This window comes from Petromyzon marinus, chromosome 41 (genome assembly GCF_048934315.1).
Source record: "Petromyzon marinus isolate PM22_M1 ecotype Great Lakes invasive population chromosome 41, UKy_Petmar_22M1.pri1.0, whole genome shotgun sequence".
Taxonomy (NCBI): domain Eukaryota; kingdom Metazoa; phylum Chordata; class Hyperoartia; order Petromyzontiformes; family Petromyzontidae; genus Petromyzon; species Petromyzon marinus.
This window is the reverse complement of record NC_133707.1, coordinates 173,545-193,376: the sequence shown is the minus strand read 5'-3', so window position 1 is coordinate 193,376 and position 19,832 is coordinate 173,545. Positions and strand designations below refer to the sequence as shown.

At 43.5% G+C, this 19,832-nt stretch overlaps 1 protein-coding gene and 1 non-coding gene across 7 annotated transcripts in view; both read right to left on the bottom strand.

The window, feature by feature from the left end:
• Window positions 1–19,832, bottom strand: part of CCAR1 (cell division cycle and apoptosis regulator 1) — a 34,131-nt gene that overhangs the window by 7,238 nt on the left and 7,061 nt on the right. For 2 of the 6 annotated variants that reach the window (XM_076073193.1, XM_032969213.2), the window contains exons 2-17: window positions 19,371–19,471; window positions 17,843–18,048; window positions 16,382–16,423; window positions 15,999–16,255; window positions 15,151–15,265; window positions 13,606–13,710; window positions 9,515–9,743; window positions 9,098–9,163; window positions 8,037–8,166; window positions 7,395–7,544; window positions 6,986–7,214; window positions 5,866–5,979; window positions 5,118–5,284; window positions 3,550–3,760; window positions 2,311–2,388; window positions 1,597–1,779 (exon numbers count right to left, since the gene is read on the bottom strand). In XM_076073193.1, coding sequence (XP_075929308.1) covers window positions 1,597–1,779; window positions 2,311–2,388; window positions 3,550–3,760; window positions 5,118–5,284; window positions 5,866–5,979; window positions 6,986–7,214; window positions 7,395–7,544; window positions 8,037–8,166; window positions 9,098–9,163; window positions 9,515–9,743; window positions 13,606–13,710; window positions 15,151–15,265; window positions 15,999–16,255; window positions 16,382–16,423; window positions 17,843–18,048; window positions 19,371–19,440 — 2,352 coding nt within the window. In that variant the 5' untranslated portion in view covers window positions 19,441–19,471. The remainder of the gene's footprint in view (window positions 1–1,596; window positions 1,780–2,310; window positions 2,389–3,549; window positions 3,761–5,117; window positions 5,285–5,865; window positions 5,980–6,985; window positions 7,215–7,394; window positions 7,545–8,036; window positions 8,167–9,097; window positions 9,164–9,514; window positions 9,744–13,605; window positions 13,711–15,150; window positions 15,266–15,998; window positions 16,256–16,381; window positions 16,424–17,842; window positions 18,049–19,370; window positions 19,472–19,832) is intronic. The other 4 variants (XM_032969216.2, XM_032969215.2, XM_032969214.2 and 1 more) reach the window with 4 other exon arrangements.
• LOC116951096 (small nucleolar RNA SNORA79) lies at window positions 15,624–15,771 on the bottom strand. The gene has a single exon (XR_004404117.1). It is a non-coding gene; the product is annotated as a small nucleolar RNA SNORA79 (small nucleolar RNA).

Sequence of the window (19,832 nt, the reverse complement as noted above, 5' to 3'; positions counted from 1 at the left end):
AACCACTAATGTCGACTGTAGCCTGGTTTTGATTTAAAGCTTTCGTGACTGCAGGGATTCATCTTCTTGGTTCTTTCGGTAAAGTCACGTAGAATGGAAATAAAATAATTGTTTTATTTTTATTATTTTTATTTCCATTCTACGTGACTTTACCGAAAGAACCAAGAAGATGTAGAGCCTGGTTCTTAATCGGAGTGAGTGTACTGATCAATCTATAATGTGGACTGTAGCCTGGTTATTAAGCTGGGTGAGTGTACTGGTAGTCTATAATGTAGAATGTAGCCTGATTCTTAACCTTGGTGAGTGTACTGGCAGTCTATAATGAAGACTGTAGCCTGGTTTTAAGCTGGTGAGGGTATTGGCAGTCTATAATGTAGACTGTAGCAATGGTTATTAAACTGAGTGAGTGTAATGGCAGTCTATAATACAGACCGAAGCCTGGTTCTTAACCTGAGTGAGCCCACTGGCAGTCTATAATGTTGAGTTATACTGGTTCTTTCAGTAACAAAAAGAAAAAAACAAAAACCACGACGTTTCGATCGCAACACAAGCGGTCGTCATCAGGAACAGGGGGGTTAGCCTCTGAAGGCAAACTGTTTATAAAGGTTTAGAGATGGGCGGGGCAGCTAATGTTAATGAAGGAGAAAACCCTGACACCGACAGTAGGTCTACACCAATCAAAGCATTGCACCTCTCTCAACACATCCACACTGCTGACGGTGGAGGTTGACAAGAAAACACAAATCAAGTCATGACCCAAAGTGGTTGATGATATCTTATGACCATCCTCTCGGTTTAAATTGTGTCTGTGTCTGAAAAAATGGATGGCTTCATAAACGAATCTTTGTTGATAGCCAGTAGGCTTGTGAAGTACCATCGTCTTAGAGAAATCAATTTCGTGTGAGCCAGCTGCATTAAATTAATGATCAGCCACGGCAGAAGTATTGGTCCTACCGTGTTTCAAATCTGCCTTATGCTCACAAACACGGTCCGAGACATGTAGCTTAGTTTCCCCAATGTAACTGCTGCCGCAGATACAGCTTAGTTTGTAGACACTGGGATATTGCATGTCAGGAATATTGTCCTTCACAAATGGAATCAGACCACGAATTTCATGTACTGTGTTAAATCAAAACCATCACCTTGCCATACATAGCAGGGGTAACCAAAAAGATTTAAAAAATCATGAACACATTATAGACTGCCAATATGCTCACCAGCTTAAAACCAGGCTGCAGTCTACATTATAGACTGCCAGTACACTCACCCAGCTTAACCATTGCTATAGTCAACATTGTAGACTGCCAGTACACTCGACAAACTTAATAACCAGGCTACAGTCCACATTATAGATTGCCAGTACACTCACTCCGATTAAGAACCAGGCTACAGTCAACATTTTGTGGGTTGGTTAAAGAACCTGTCTCTCATTCAGGTCACAAGTTTAAATCCCTGAAGGGTGCCGACCAGGACTATTATCAGGTAGTTGTTACTTGCCTACTCATTTGGAATAATTTTGGAATACTTCGATGATAAATAAAACAAAAAAGAGTGTGTAATACATCAATGAACGTTCATTGCAACGAGTGGCATCACCTCTTCGGTCTCCTCGGCGGGCTTCTCCTCATCCACCTCCTCAGCCTCGGCCTTCTCACTCGCTTCCTGCTCCTCCACCTCCACCTCCTGCTTCAGCTGTTTGATTAGCCGCGCCACCAGCTGCGACTTGAGACCCTTGGCATTCATGCTCCTCACCTCTAGCTCCTTGCGCAGAGAACTCACCTGCCGGAGTGAGCATGGGCACGGCACAGGATCACACAGATACACACACGTTCACAAGTGAATCATTGCATACGATATGGCCCATTACTTGTGCAGCCCTTTGTAAATCCATTGCTCGATGAGGGTGTCTTTCCACCATGTGCAGGTTGTGGCGGTTGACCATTCTGGTCAGGATGAGTTAGCAAAGGAAAAATAGATGTGGTGGCATACAATTACAGATGTTTTATACTGACAACTGCTTGCCAGCACGTAGCCCGGCAACAACTATCCCATGACACATATGCATACTAAAGACAATTTAAACATGGTGATCAAACACCAAAGTTTGAAAATGTGTGATGCAAGCAAAGAAAATGAAGAAGAGCATGCGAGCCGCAAGGTCAAAATACCATCATGATCCTAAGCTGCTGATGTCACCAAACGCCTCCATCTATTATGTTATGTTTCTAGACGCCATAGCCATTGCAGCATCAACCCAAGCCTGTTCTGGCAGTGTAAACAACGGTCAAGCAAAAATCCACTTGGTCTTACCTTCATCGTCTTGGGATCCAGCTTAGAGTGGTGTGTCGGAGTCGTGAGTTTACCATTTTCATCCTTTTCTTCATCATCCTGTCCAAACAGATTGGAGACACGCTAAATTAGCCACGCATAGAAAAGGCACGTCCTCCCATGCAAGCTGCCTTCAAACCTTCCACCAACAGCGCTTGCTCTCGTTTGGAAAGATATACTTCCTTCTGCTTAAGACATTCCTGTGACGCTTTAGACACAGTCCGAGATGCCCCTAAGTGAATGGACACATGAGCTCTGATGCAACAAGTCAATCACAAGAGAAATCTGCAAATCACAAAAGCATTTCATCAGTGTTGGGGTAAACAGGGCAAGGGCTTCGGTAGGGGGCATAGATGGGACAAGACACAGGGAGGGCAAGGGTAGGGAGAAGCTTTGACAGTTCCTACCTACAACAGCACGCTATTCACTATGAATTTTTATAAACTTACTGTGTTTTTTAGTTGATGGAGTGGAACTGTAAACTTCATACGAGGACATAGTAAGTATGGAAATGGCACAAAAATCCAGCTGTAAGATTATCCTTGTTTGTAGTGGTCTGGAGCTCTCCGATTACATTATTACTATACCCACGGCCAACAAAGGATGGCCGCATTTTCACAAAAGACTACGTTCGTGTATTAAAAATCTTACTTCCAACAGTGGAGACATAAGGACACACTCAGGGTTTTTTCTTTTCTTTAAAAATTTGGCTCCAGGCACTCCATGCGTCTCCCAATTGGAAACGTTCAGATGAGGCACGAACTGCACCAACGGGGGACATCACGCTAACGAAAAAGCCACGAGAGTTGGCGCACCGATCCAAACCACAGGCCGCGCATCTTCTCGGCGGCGACACTGAAAAGTAGATCTCCTCCAGCTGGCGTCGAGCGTCAACCGCGACAACACAAAGGGAATGATTTTGAAAGAGGAGGACGTGTAGAACGCTACACTGGCGACATTGGCTCAGCGAGTACACTTTGGCCAACATCATCTTCCCGTAGTCCACCAACACCACCAACAATTCAACGTCAACAACAACACCAAAGAGACATGTGCAGCCTAAACGGTATAGGAAGCGGGAAGGGGGTTCCGGGATTGAGGGGGGCAGGGAGCGGGCGGTGGAAGTAGAATGAAGGGTTGGGGTAATGGGGGAGAGCGCAGGAATGACGGGAGCTAGGGCACAAGGGCAGGCGGGTGGACGAGTGGGATTGGTTTCAGTGCCTGTTCTCCGTCCACCTCCTTGTTCGCGGCCTGCGATTTGCCCGTCAGCTGCTGCTTGTAGCCTCGCGAGAGCGCCTCCCACTCCAAACGGGTGGGGGTGCAGTGCCAAACATCCGGGAGAAAAATAACCACAGTCTCCACGCGAGCCGCCACCTTCCGCCCTTTGTGCAGCTCCTCCGGGCGGTGGTAGCGGATCTCTGCAAAACGGTACCTGCCGCCCCCGTAAAGGGGCGCACCACCGGAAAAGGAAAGACCTGTCAGGACCTTTGTTATTAATGCTATTAATATCATCTTCATCGTCAACATCGTCATATCTTAAAAAATAAAAATCACTTACCACTTTCACAAATAAGACAGGATAATTCTGAACGGGTTTCAGTCACCGATAAGAGTGTAGGCTTATTGATGGAATTTGTCAGAGAGAATGGGTGCAAAGGAAGAATGAATTTCGACCATTGACAGTTGACGAGTGCACAAGACGTGGGGACGCGACACTCTCACCCTCCCTCCCTCGGCCCTCCCAAGGAAGCACACACAAATGCACAGGAACGACAGCTGTCACGTGGGGGCACGGTGAGACAAAAACGGACAATCGTACACGCAGCGGCACAAGCAGACACCAACGACAGCACGCGCTTTGGATACTTGACAAACGCTGTTAAAAATCGCATGAAGTGCAATGCTCCTTGGGTTTGTCTTGAGGGTGGTATAAAGGCACAAAAATGTCACTGTTGGCAGATATTTTTTGGAGTGAAATAAGCAAAGATTAGATATAGCTGGGCAATGGAAAAAATACGTACATGGTTTGTATACTCATTGCTAATTATATAAACATACATACAACTATAACAAAATTATGGATATTAACATGAATGTACATTTAATTTCAGCCAATATCTGTAAACATACAGCTTACAAATGAAGACAGGCATGTACAACTTTCACGTGTTTAAAGGACAAGACATAAAATCTTAATTACCCCTTAAAATAACGAGGAGCTAACATTTCGAGTTGTCTCTGGTTTGAGGTCGCATGACTTGTTATTGGGACTTTTCAGCTACAGGATTTGGAAGTTGAAAAGTTATTTTAATTATTCTTCAACTAATTAAGCAATCATTGGAGGACAAGTTGCTGCATATTTTATATTTTGATATCATGTCATTTATATATCTAAGAATGGCTTCAATGAGTACCGAAAGACACTTGCATTTGTATGTTTGTGCAAATCCATTTTAATGCATTATTTTGCATGTGGGTAAACCAGGGTACCTGGAAAAATAATCCTTGCATACCATAGCGTGCAAAGATCCATAAAGACAGATTCATGAACCCACTCGCTCTACTGCAATCTCGTGGCCACCCCACAACTAGTAGGTTTTGGAATTTCCCAAATGTACATGATCTACCAAAACTTTCCTACAAAACACTGGATTACAGGCCATGTGCCAATTCACCCGCTTCATGAGTTGCATCCGAAATATAATTAACCTCGTTACAACAACATCGAAAAGTTTTCCCAAATTTTTAAGCACAAAGTGAATTGTGTTAGGCCCCTGGGCCCTGCTTACCACTGCGTGCAGGTACTCAGGTCGATGCCGGTGAGGGCCCGTGTGCAGCGCACGGCTGTTTTGATGAGCACGGAAGGGTCCATGTCAGGGTTGGGCCCATCCAAGGATGGGGACCATGGGCCTCCGATGGCCATGGCCTCGTCTTTACCCTTTTGTCCGACAAGGAACTGAGACAATGATCGAGGGCGGTCAGTGACCGAGCGGTCACATCACAGGGTACTACTGTACAAATCATGCTGTGCAATCATCTCTGACAATGGTGTTCTTCTACGCAAATAAATTACACCTTTATACCGCATTTCAACATCAATGTGGCACATGAAGGTTAGGGTAACAAGTTGTTAAAATAGCTTAGGCTTGTCATTAAATAACACTAGCTTAAAGCGGGACGTTTCTGGTTGGGTCAGAGTACCAAGCTTGTAACACAGATCCTGGATTCAAATCTGAGTAGCCGTCCATGGTTGAATCAGGTTCTCTAGTGAAAAAAATATCAAGTTGACTGCCATGCAACAAACAGTACCCTCAAGCATGGTGGGTGGAAAATGTCACCTAGCCTGGATCCAGAAGTTACTCAATATATCATAAGCAGTTCTGAAATAGATCCTTCCATGGAACATTCTCGAACACAGAGGGCTGCACTGCTCTGTGAATGTTCCTCCCGGATTCTTAGTCTCATGCAATTAAGGTGATGGATAGCACAACTGGGATTACAATTGAGAAAAATAAACAGATTAAGGCAAGGTATTACCTTGATAAGCCGTGCCGGATGTTGGAAAGTCTCCTTGGCTTCATCTAAGACCTCAGCCAGAACACAGGACTTCTGATAAATCTCGTCCAGCGATGGGCTGGCCATGAGCATCACCTGAAAACAACGAATGCACCAGACAAGACCATGTATGTTTAACACGTAGGCTTTCGCGACCAATATTATTAAAAATAAAGATTTTTGGGTTAGATCGAAACCCTCCACCACCCAATACAGCCAATCGGTAAGGGATTTGTCATATAAACAAAATGCCAAATAGTTGTGGATTCACTCTTCAACACACCAGTGGGCTGAAGTAGTAACTATTTCTTGACTTAAAGCTTTTGTGACTGCAGGAATTCATATTCTTTGCGTCTTTCGGTAAAGTCACGTAGATAGGTTGAAACCTATTCACGTAGATAGGTTTCAACCTGTCTACGTGACTTTACCGAAAGACCCAAAGAATCGTAACTATTTGGCGTTTTATTTAGGTGACAAATCCCTTACCGATTGGCCGTGTCGGGTGGTGGAGGGTTTCAACACATTTATATTTACGCGATCTAACCCAAAAATCTTTTTTATGAAGACCATGTATGTACTCATATCAGTATATGGACTTCTACAAATAAATATATCCATTTTCCATCGCATTTTCACCATCCCATGTGTACTGTTTCTAATTTCTCCGTTTTATTTGTACAATTTTGCATGATTCGTTCGCACAAAAAACATTATAATATGATTTGCATATAATTCGTCGTAAATGAGTTCTTAAATGCAATCGATGAAAGTCTAACATAAAAATCTATATTAATTGATGAATCGATGCATCATTACCCACCTGATGGGTACATATCTCCATGTCAAATAGTTTTTTTTGGTTGGGTCTTTCTTATAAAACGCAAAGACTTTGTCAGTCGGGCTTGCTCAATCATTGGCAGTAAAATAACACTCTCGACACTGCTGGGCATCTCATATTTGATTTGTTGTTGTGTCTTTCCCCCCCTTCCCTGTTACTTTGTCCCCTTGTCCCTAACTTGTTCTCCCTACGTCCTTATTACCGATTAAATAAAACGGTAAAAAAAGAAAGGGGAGCAAGTGTTAGGAGCTCGTCGTAACCAACCTTGGCACTGTACAGGTGGTTGACATCGGAGGGCTCGAGGCTGGCCGAGTCACCGGCATGCAGGGGCTCCACCTCCTTGTGCATGACGTGGAAGCTGCACGTCTGGCCCAGCGCGAAGGGACGTGCCATCGGGAAGGCTTCCACCCACGTGAACTGCGTGTCAAAGAAGTCGCTGGGGATGTACAGGTTCTGGTAGCGGCGCCGCAGCTCCATCAGGTCGCAGCCAGCACTGCCGCACACATAAGGGCGAGGGGGGGTTTGCGGAAAGGGACGTTAGAACTATCAAGAAGAGCTCAAAGTGGACAGGTGTCGAATATGGATTTGACACCTGTCCACTTCGACAACGATTGATTGGTATGGTGACAATGATAACGATGGTAATGCCGACGACAACGGCAACGTTACCGACCAGTCGAGGGAGAAGCGGGAGAACTCGACGGTGTAGCGAGGGGCCGTGCGGCGGGGCCGGCGGGGCGAGCGTTCGCGTTCTCTGTCGCGGCGTGGCGAACGGGAGCGCTTCCTCACGGGCGAGCGAGAGCGGCGCCGGTCCCTCTCACGGCTACACCACACAAGCAATCATGTGGGCACACATAATCCACACACGTGGACACAAGCACACACACACGACACACATGTACCATTTTCTGTCCACCTGCCTCTCCGAGGTTCGGAGGACCATTTAATCAAGTGTTTGAAACCCTTTATAATAATAATCGTCAGCGATTAAACTCGTCCAAACTTCCACGATCATCACCACACGTGTTAATGACCATACACATTCAACATAAAACATTACTCGAGTGACGTAGATACAAATTACAAATTGATGTTGATAGAAATTACAAATTAATGTATATACAAGTTAACTGTGTCGTGCAAGTTAGATACAAATTACCAATAACTTTTAAGACATGCAATTTAGATACCAATTGCAAACTACAATTGTACGAAAGGAGATCCAAATGAATTTAGCTACTGCCCATAGCTGTTAAGAGACAGGGGAATCTCATTTCAAATTTGAAGCAGCACTCACACCGTACGCTTCATGTACCTCTGGTTCTCTCGCCGGGGAAAGGAAGCCTCCAAGCGGTCGGGCCGCACTGACATCCTCCCTGTAGGCTCCATCCTGCGCATGGGGGCCGGGCTGTTCATGGGCCGGCCCTGGTTCTGCAGCATCCCCACTGTGGTGGGGTGAACACGGCAAGTGTGTGCAGGGCGGGAGGAGAGAAAGAGAAAACAAAACATGAGGCACCCGTGACAACTGCTGCGAGTTGGCAAGGTGCAATGAATTGTTTTATTCATTTAACCATTTTAATTTTACCAGGTACGGGCCACTGAACTATATAGCTCTTGTTCAGAAGCAACCTGGCCACCAATGGTAGCTCAACAAAGTGCCTTATCATGTGGAAATTTATAGTAGCCAAAATACTCTAAATGCATGTTTCTAAAATGTGGAGGGAAAACTAGGAGGTCCCGTGGAAAAATTCACGCGACCATGGGGAGAACATACAAGCTCCAAATATAGAACAGGCATCAGGGTAGGGATATAATCCACAACCTTCTGCATACCAGGCGAGGTAGTTAACATCTCGCCACAGTGGCGCCTCTGAAGTCGATGTTCCAGCAGAACTTAATTTGGCCACATCATCTTGCATTGCAAACATTTTTTTGCAGTTTTTATTTCTGCTTTCTTTTTTACAAAAGCGTACACATATAAACTTAGACATGTATGCATGAATGTGATGTGAAAAGAGTGTTCAGTTTCTAATCTCTTTCGTATGGCTGAATGAATAGCAATGTATAAGTCAATTTCAGTGTAGTTAGATAGGAAATGGCTTCCATGGACGTATGTCAGATTGCTTTCAATGTCTTGGCTTAATTTTCAGCATTCACAATGGTTCCCGATTTATTTGGTCAATGGTCTGGTCAGTGTTACCGCAATTTCAGATTTAAAAAATCTATGTTATTAGGGTGCCGTGGTCAAGGGTCTTCTTGAATCGAAGTTCAGAGGTGGCTTTAGTAAACTGTGGTAGGTACCCATCTGCCTCGATGTGCGTACACCGTACAGAGACAGGAGAGAAGCACGTTTTCTCTAGGAATCATGATACGTACATCCAAAACAAACATCGTGGGAGTGTTGTGATGTCCAGATGCTGTTGTTGCTCTCCAAATTCACACCTATGGAAGACAACAAGCTATTTGTACATACAAGTGAAGCTGAGGGGGGAATGAAGGGGCAATGGTGCAATGATGATGATTGTCATCATCATCATCAGCCATGGTCTATCCACCGATGGATGAAAGCCTCCCCATTCCATCACCATCTGATATGGTGGTTTGCATGGGGAGGCATCGGTGGTGATTGGCATGGGGAGGCCCTCATCCAGCAGTAGATCGACAAAAATTGGCTGTATATGTAAATGTACCTAGGAACATTATCCAACTTTACAGTCTTCACACGAAAAAAAGTGAAGAGCAAGCAAGGAAGAATGCGTTCAGCCCATGTTCAATTCAGGACTCCGCGCTCACCTTGCTGCAGGAGCTGCTGAGCGGCCTGCGGTTGCTGTGCAAACAGGGTGGATGCGAGCAGCGCCCCCGACTGCAGCACCTGCTGCGTTTGCAGGGCCTGCTGCGCCTGCTGCGCCTGCTGCGACTGCTGCGCCTGGAAGGGCTGCATCGCCGCCTGAGCCGCCTGAGCCGCAGCAGCCACAAACGCCGGTGTCTGCATGGGAGACTGGGTGGGCTGCCCCATGTTCTGCTGGAATGAGATGGACGGGATGGTTACATTTTCGGACAAAGCAAAATACAAATTGGTATATATGCATAACTTCCCACACCAACGATTAGCATGGTTGGCTACGTACGGTGCGAAAGAAGTTGAACATACATACCCCGTAGACCATATTTAAATGCAGTGCTGCATTAGGGCCTGCCCATGCTGTGTCGGTAATGGGGGCCGTTTGAACATAGGCGGTCTCCGACGACCGGTCGGATTTACGACGATCCACATTTACGACATTAACATGCCACCAGAGAATGATTTATAATGCAGAAACTCGATTTACGACGCAGCTTCCAACATGACTCAGAACACATTTGAAGTCAGTTTGGTTTCCGATGTGACTTGGCATGGAGCTTTTATTATTCCCAAGTGTTTTGTGGATTTTTCCTATTAAACCCTGTTAAATATGGACGATATAAAAGGAAATGCACATCGGCAAGTGATGTTTTTGTTGACTGTCCATGGGAAAATAGGGTCTGATTTATGACGATCCGATTTACGACAGGCTTTCCAGGAATGCATTGTGTTGTAAAAGCAGGTTCCGCCTGGACTTCTAAACTGAAATTCAACTTAATTTTTACTTAAAACTTTCGTGACTGCAGGAATTAATATTCTTTGGTTCTTTCGGTTCACCTAACCAGTGAACTCAAACACGTTCACCAAGCTCTCAAGGTGAATGGTTATTCTGACGACACAATCCACAAAGCCATCACCACCACCGTGAGGAAGGAGCCATCTGAAGATCCAATCAAAACCATAACCTTGCCATACATAGCAGGGGTAACCAAAAATATTTCCAAAATCATGAACACAAGATCCAGGTACGATTTAACACAGTACATAAAATTGGTGATCTGATCCCATCTGTGAAGGACAAGATTCCTGACACAATATCCCGGCATCTACAAACTAAGCTGTATCTGCGGCAGCAGTTACATTGGGGAAACTAAGCGACATGTCTCAGGCTATGGTCGTGAGCATAAGGCAGATTTGAAACACGGAAGGACCAATACTTCTGTCATGGCCGATCATTATTTTTACGCGGCTGGCTCACACGAAATTGATTTCTCTAAGACAATGGTACTTTGCAAGCCTACTGGCTATCAACAAAGCTTAGTTCATGAAGCCATCCATATATACAGTCACAGACACATTTTCAACCGAGAGGATGGTTATAAACTCAGCAATCATTGATTTGTGTTTTCTTGTCAACCTCCATCATCAGCAGTGTGGGTGTGTGGATCTAGGTACAATGATTGCCTGGCGGCCCTTTGATTGATGTAGACCCACTGCGTTATTGTTGCTTCCTTAGCTGACCCGCCCATGCTGCTGACACACTTGGGCTATGCCCATCTCTAAACCTTTATAAACAGTTTTCCTTTAGAGGCTAACCTCCCTTTTCCTGATGACGACCGATTGTGTTGCGATCGAAACGTCGTGGTTTTTGCTTTTATTTTATTCAGGTTAAGAACCAGGCTACAGTCTACATTACAGACTGCCAGTACACTCACCCAGCTTAATAACAATGGCGACAGTCTACATTATAGACTGCCAGTACACTCACTCTGATTTAGAACCAGGCTAAAGTCTACATTAGTGTTTTTTTTATTATTTTGAGTCACTTTATTTTTATTCTATCTACGTGACTTTACCGAAAGAACAAAATAATATAAAACTCAACTTTCTTTATCAGGTAAAGCCCACTGAGCTATTCGTTATTTTTAAAAAGCGACCTGGCCACAAATGTTAGCTCAATGAAGTGGCTTATCATGTAGAAATTTATAGCAGCCAAATAATCTAAAACCCATGTTTCTAAATGTGAAGGGAAAAACCAAAGGACCTGGAGAAAAATCCACACAACCACGGGGAGAGAACATGCAAACTCGAAATATACAGGTATCAAGGGTCGGGATCGAAGCCACGATCTCCTGCTTACCAGGCGGGGGATATAACATCTCGCCATTGCTTGGCAGTGTGGACTAGTGAAAGGGATTGAGGACCAATCCAGATATTACACGCCAATGAAGTTAGTCTCTTCAAGGAAATCGAACTGAGATTTCTGGATCCACCACGCAGTGCTCTATCCACTGCGTCATCACTAAACACAGTGGTACTTTTATTGTTGTAGATATCATAAATGATTTCAAAAGCAAATAGAGCATTATCCATTTAAAGTAGAAAGATGCACATCTAACGCCAGTGCTTTCGAGGCAGGTAAGGGAAATGTATTATCAATCTTCTTTGGTTCTTTCGGTAAAGTCACGTAGAATGAGAATAAAATAATAAAAAAATAACACAATAAAATTCTCACGACGTTTCGGCCACAACGCAAGCAGCCGTTTTCAGGTGAAAGGTACAGACCTGTCGAGACGACAGAGCTTCAATGAACGATGTTAAGATTCGTAGCGACTTTTAAGCTGGTTGGGAGAAGTGAGGCACCTTGACAAAGGGGTTTACATATCAAATAACTGAGGAATTAGCTTGTGACTGGTCACAGGAATAGCTATGTTAAAGTCAAAACCTACACATCCACAGAGGCAACTAGTAATTTAGCATTGAAATAGCTAAGGGATTAGCTTGTGACTGGTCACAGAAATAGATGTTAAAGTAAAGGCCTGCAGATCCACAGAGCTTCAATGAACGCTTTTAAGATTCGTAGCGACTTTAAGCTGGTTGGGCGCAGTGAGGCCCTTGACAAAAGGGGGTTTGCATATCCCAACCAGCTTAAAGTCGCTACGAATCTTAACAGCGTTCATTGAAGCTCTGTGGATGTGTAGGCCTTTACTTTAACATATATTTCTGTGACCAGTCACAAGCTAATCCCTTAGCTATTTCAATGCTAAATTACTAGTTGCCTCTGTGGATGTGTAGGTTTTGACTTTAACATAGCCATTTCCGTGACCAGTCACAAGCTAATCCCTCAGCTATTTGCACAAGCTAATCTCTTAGCTATTTCAATAATAAATTACTAGTTGCCTCTGTGGATGTGTAGGTTTTGACTTTAACATAGCCATTCCTGTGACCAGTCATAAGCTAATCCCTCAGCTATTTGATATGTAAACCCCTTTGTCAAGGTGCCTCACTTCTCCCAACCAGCTTAAAAGTCGCTACGAATCTTAACATCGTTCATTGAAGCTCTGTCGTCCCGACAGGTCTGTACCTTTCACCTGAAGACGGCCGCTTGCGTTGTGGCCGAAACGTCATGAGAATTTTATTGGTGTTATTTTTTTATTATTTTATTCTCATTCTACGTGACTTTACCGAAAGAACCAAAGAAGATTCATCCTTGCAGTCACGAAAGCTTTAAATCGAAATGTATTATCAATGTTTATACACGACGATGTGGATTTGTACACTGTATAAATACAAACGCATCTCAAGACACCGTACAAAAACTGTGGACAAATTTATTTTAGAGGTAATCGGTCATAAGAAGAACAAAATGAATGTCTTGAGTCTGGACTTGAACAGGGGCAAAGGGTAAACACCATGGATGGCTGGGGAAAGAGGTTTCCGGACGATGGAGACAACACAAGGCAATGAGTGACTTTTGCACTGATCCAAGGTTGACGGGGGGATTCTGACAGTAGGCCATGGTTACTGGAGCAGAGAGCACACACAGAAGGGGGTAGAGAAAGATGGTCACGGGCAGATAGGCAGAGGCAAATCCACAGAGAACCTTGAGGATGGTGAGTGCAATCGTGACATTGAGAGCCAGTGGAGCAGTTATTGTCGTCACATTATTACCCACATCCTTTAAGACGAGGGAGTGAACACAGTGCACATGATTTGAAAGTCGTCCTGTTATGCAGAGGGGCTTGTTGTGTTGCATTCCTACCTGTTGGGGCATGCCCTGCGACGCCACGGTGTAGCCCTGCTGCTGCATCATCTGTGCCGCCTGCATGGTGGGAGCTTGTGGAGGCTTCATGAGCCCCTGACTTTGCTGTAGAAACAAATGACAGGAGCAACTGTCGCACCTATACTTTGATGTTGAAATTGTAAAGGAACTGGACAAGTGTCCAAGGGGGGTGATTCATTTACCGTATTTTCCCACATATAACCCGCGGGGTATACCACTTTTTACAAACAAAACAAGACCCTGCAGGGTATATGGAGGTGCGGGCTATCCCAAAAATATTTTACACGTGTGACATATCATAACTCGTTTAATTTTCTCATGGTAGGATTATCCACTATGCAACACTTACCTTTGACTAAAGCACTGCTGAATAAACCACTCACACTAAAATTGCACATGTTATCACGTTTTCAATGAATTGTTTGTACAATTAAACGACAATATTTGAAGTGCGCCGGCGACGGAGAGCTGGGGGGAGGGAGAGGTGGGGGGTTGGGGGGTGGGGCAGCTGGGGGGAGAGAGAGGTGGGGGGATTGGGGGCGAGGCAATGGCGTTACCGTAGTGTGGCAGTGCGCAATCTACCAGTGCTAAAACTGTACTTATCTACTAGTTATGTGTTACTTATTTATTGGATATTTACTTTTGTTACTTATTAAGTTCACTCGTTTCCGGTTAGTTTGTTTTCTTTGTGCACGTTATGATTTTAATGTTAACAATTGATAGTGGAATGTATTACAAATGTAAACTTCATATTAATATGATGGAATTAAGCTGCGGTAACGACGTTAAATATATCAATGCATGCGGGATATATGGAAGTGCGGGCTATCTGAAATGTGTTTTAGACAAAACGCTATTTTTGCGGGGTATATGCGTCTGCGGGTTATATACGTATGTGGGCTATATGCGGGAAAATACGGTACAAGTAGACAACATACACCTGCCATCATAATTTATGATCAAATTACTTAATCAATGTGCAATCTCCAAAAAATATAATTAAGTCATTTGTTAATCCATTACTAATGAAGGCCTCTCCACCCTGTTGGTCATTGGGGATGTTGGCTATACTTCGCAACGTTGGGTAATATTGGTTGGAGAAGGGGGGGGTGAATTCCAGGACTAGTTCAGATATCATTCACCACTGGCATTATCGGCGGCTGGGAAGTGAACTTGGGTCGCCCGATTCAATGCGGGGCGAGGTAACGCACTGCATCACCGATTTCCCACCATCCCCACAAAGAAAAAAACATACGAATGTACAAGTTGTGAACCAGTGATAAGCTTTCCAAAATAAAGTACAGAATATAAAACAGCTTGCATGGGAACTTATATTTGTGGGAACTTACATGAAGATAATATTCAAAACAAATAAAGAGGGAAGTCATAAAAACAAGTGCTCTATCAACCTCAGGACAAAACTAAAAACAGCTAATGTGCCTCGGGCACTGGCCATAAACCATGACCGCGACACTGAAGCGAGTGCGGCAGTGGTGGTTTGTGGTGCATAGGCACAGCGCTTACTGCAGTGGGCAAGGCTTGAACGCGTTGAGCGTTCCACTTGAAGGGCATGTTGGGATTGTACGTGGCTTCCACCAGCACACGGTCACCTAGAAGAGGTGCCTTACCCTTCACAGCACTGCAATTGGGGGGGGGGGGGGGGAAGATAAGAGAAAGTCTGTGGTGCATGCGGGTAGCGGAACTTTACAGTGCAAGGCACCTGCAAACCATGTTTTATTCATCACTTATCCACGTTGAGTGCAACGACACATAGTTGCTCGTTTTAAATATTGACTTAAGCAACCTACCTTTTTAAATGAAGATTGTTTGTTGAGCTACAATGGTTAACGCATTAAAATGCTCCATATAGCATTGTAGGGATTGCTAGACGGACTAAACGGTACATGAGTCAATACATTAAACATTTTACACGAACACACATACGGTTGTGGCATGTGTATCCCATTTAATGTAAGCGCAATGTTAAAAAATACTTTTTTTGTCCGACTCCGCAATTTTCCAAACACGGGAGAAGACAGACCGCCTGCCTCACACGTGTCTAGAGTGAATAAAGTCGCCTGCTCTGCGATGGCTCAAAATCTCACCACTGTGGCTCCCAGTGGCAAGCGGAACGAAGAGCCATCACTCTTTTTCATATCAATACTACACTACGATTACACACTTTACAGAAGCCTAACGTGTACATTTACAGAAGCAAACAATAGATTTACATATATTATGACGCCACAGCCAATGACAGTTCCTTCAGTATTGCTGCATTGACTAAATGAAAGGAAGCATTCACCAGTCACGGGAAGATACCACAATGCCCTCTCTGGTTCGGAGTTTGGAATTCAGCTGTTCAGACTCACCTTAGCTGGAAGAAAACGTCATCATCTATAAATCCAAAATTATCGTGCAGCTTAGTGATGACGCCTGTGAAGACGCGCTGCTTCTGAGCGACGCTTTGCGTCACAGAGACAGCTGCCGCCTGTTGCTGCTGTTGCTGCTGTTGTTGTTGATGCTGCTGTTGCTGCTGCTGAATGATGCGCGGCGTTGGATAGGACACGGTCATCTGCTGCGCCTGCTGTGGAGCGGCGAGGCTCGTCGGCATCGTCAGCGTCTGCTGCTATCAGACAAGTCAAGTAAGAGTTAATTCCATTGTCCTCATTAAGACAATTTCACTTCCAGTAGTGCTGATGCTGCATGCAATGTTCACTGATGTGTGCACGCAGCAGAAAGAAAAAAACCATACCTGCTGAACATTGTAGAGATTCTGTTGCGTCTGCTGAAATTGCTAGAATGACAAAAAAATATCTGAAAGTTAACTTTTAATACAATTTTACTCGTCAAATTCTTCTCTGGTAGCGATTCCCATAACGAAAGAAAAAAAAACAGTGCTTAGGTAATGTGGTGGTTTGAATTTAACCATTTGTGGGAAGACAATATCTTCCTGAGGTATGTTTTCAGGAAATTAAAATTGTTGGTTAATGACCGACAAAACCAAAACAATTCATATTCAGGGTTCTAAGCATCTTGAGAATGCAGCTTAAATGGAATTAAACATCGTCTTTCAGCAAGCAAAATTAAGCCATTTAGTCTAAATTACTTCTTACCAAGTGAATTTTTACAAAGCAAATCTTGATTCAATATTGCTTGTTGCCTGCAGTCTGTGAATGTCATCATGTTGCCAACAAAATCACACAACACTGTTTATCCTGGCATAACAACACATATTTATAAAGCTCTACATTGTGCACATGAAAAACATGAAATACTTTAATGACCAACTTTAATATTATAGACTTCAAAGGGCACATTTTATTTATGCGATTCCATCCAGCCTTAAAACTGTAATCACTTATTTTTAAATGTCGGTGTGATTTTATTTTTAAACATAAAGCAAGACAGATCCATGTCCAGACAGAAAAAATGAAGCATTGTGCTACTTCTCATTTTAGAATTTAATAGACAGCATTGTTCTTTGTTCAAATACAACTTACGTAATCTAGTTATAATAACCTTTTTGAATGGTTTGCAATAATTTAATTACATTGCAACATTAAAACCATATTCCTTGCACAAAAGTAGCTTTTTTTTCGAAAAGGGGCAGTTAGTGCTGACATATGATGAGGGCTAAATTTAAACTGTAAATTAACACAACATACTGAAATATGCACATATATTCCTTTCACCGACTTTTGACAAAAGAGTGGTAATTGGAATGTTTTAAATGTCAGCCCAATAAATGAAAAAACACAATTCGAATTTGGAGTTAAAATTTTACAAATGCAAGTCAATGTCAACATTACATTTATAAAGCTATTTTTACACATAGCCACAACATGGTTTATACACAAAACAGCAGAGAAAATGCCACATTATACAGATGTTCCATTACATGTACCTTAAAGGTCTGTAATGATGTAAATTTCTGTAATTTCTCATGTGAATTGAGAGTACACGTGTAAGCTAAAAGCTTGTTTTACCAATGTAAGCTTTAGCAAATGTATAGGTGCCATTTATTAAAATTTACACGTGACTATCTGAAGTGTATTTTCTACAAAGGCCACAGGTCAGAGGTCACAATATGCATGGGGGACACAAGTCAAACTTGCAATCACCAAGTAACTACTCACAGTACATGGTGTCAACAATTTAGCCTTAACTGAGAGTAGAGTATCAAGAGATCTCATTGCCTGCACTGGCTGATTACCTGCAACACGGCAGCTTGCTGTTGCTGTTGAAGAGCTGCCACCTGCTGCTGTTGTTGTTGTTGCTGCTGCTGCTGCAGAACCGCAGCCGTCTGTGCGATGGGGTAGGCGGCGGTGGCCTGAGTGCCCATGCCGGTGGCAATTCCCACCGATTGCTGGCCATAGAGAGCAGGCGACACGCCCAGAAGCGAAGTCTGTTGCTGCAGAGCTGCAGAGAGCATGCCCGCGCAGTGTAGGTCATTCGTGATACTTGATCACACTTCACCACGCTGGTTATTGTAGGTGTGTGAAGCCGGGGAGCATAGAATAAGAAAGTTTCGACCAAAAATGTAAATATGCTGCACATCCCTCTGCTGACAATGTAGCTCCACAATTAGCTTATGAAATATCTTTTATGCATGCGAGTCACCCATCCAAACACTATCCAGGAGCAACTCATTTATATATTACAGAAGTCCTCTGCGACCTGTCACTACCCTTAAAAACACTTCAATGATAATAATGCAAATGTTTCTCACTAAGGAACAGTCAAAAAGCAGATTATGATACCATCACAAGGCAGTGTGAATAATGAATATGGCGGGTTATTTGTCCCGGCTAAAGTGTGCACATAAGCATGCATACAAGCTTGCGTAATACGAAACTCATATCCCGATGGGCCAACAGTACATATTACTAAGGTTTTTTTCAGTTTCATTTATTTATTGGGTATAGCCTTGTGAGCCATTTGGCTCTTGAATCGGGTGCAGCTGCAACAAACAGAAACATGAACAAGAAAACATCTTAAAGTGTTGATAGAAAACATACCAAGTTATCTACAGAACACAAAAAAACGTAATTAATAAAAGCACCACACATTGAAAAATATAATGCTCATGAAAATTTGTTTTGAAAGTGACCGAGAATTTTGTGGGTATACAAATAAATAATTACATTCCATAAATTGGATTCTTTATTGCTGTACAGCAATATCGTATTGGTGGAATTAATGGAAAATGACACAATGTGTCTGCACGTGCAAGTGTATGGAAAAACAGTAAATATGTAAACAGGTACACACAAAGACCTCAGTGAACATATAAAATTCACTGTTTTTGTCCAGCTCCGTATTTTTCCAAACACGGGAGAAGACAGACCGCCTGCCCCACACGTGTCTAGAGTGAATAAAGTCACTTGCTCTGCGATGGCTCAAAATCTCACCACTGTGGCTCTCGATGGCAAGAGGGACGAAGGGCCATCGCTGTGCTTCTTATTAATACCATAATACTGGAGTGTGCCGGTGATGCACTGCCCTAGAAGTCCTGTTGACCAGAGTTCAATTCCCACCACGGTTAACATCTGTGGTGAATGATATCTGAACTGGCCATACTCACAAGCTACGTGCAATATGGTTAAGCAACCTCCATAAACAATACTGTGCGGGGAGACCTTTATCCGGTAGAGGATTATAATTAGTGCTCATTAAATAAAACAAATGTAAAACAATGTAAACACAAACGGTGACATTACGACGATAAAGCACACACTTACAGGGTTGGGGAACGCCGGTAGAAAACTGCGTTGCCCACGGAGGGTTCTTCTGTCCTCCATACTGCGCCATTGTCGTCGAAGACTTTCTGGCAAAGACGTGACTTGCAAGCACAACACAAAAAGAAATCGGTGAATTCCACTTGATATTCTTTTGTATTTTTGTGTCTAGCTCTACACTGCTGGGGTGCCACGGTGACGAGATGTTAACTACCTCGCCTGGTATGCAGGAGGTAGTAGGTACGAACCTGACCCTGGCGTCTGTATATTTGGAGTTTGAATGTTTTCCCCGTGGTTACGTGGATTTTTATCCGGATCCTCCGGTTTTTTCCTCCACATTTAGAATCAACATGCCTTTAAGAGTATTTGACTGCTTTACATTTCGCCATAAGCCACTTCGTTAAGCTATCATTTGTGGCCAGGTCGCTTCTGAAAAACAGCTATATAGCTCTGTGGGTCTTACCT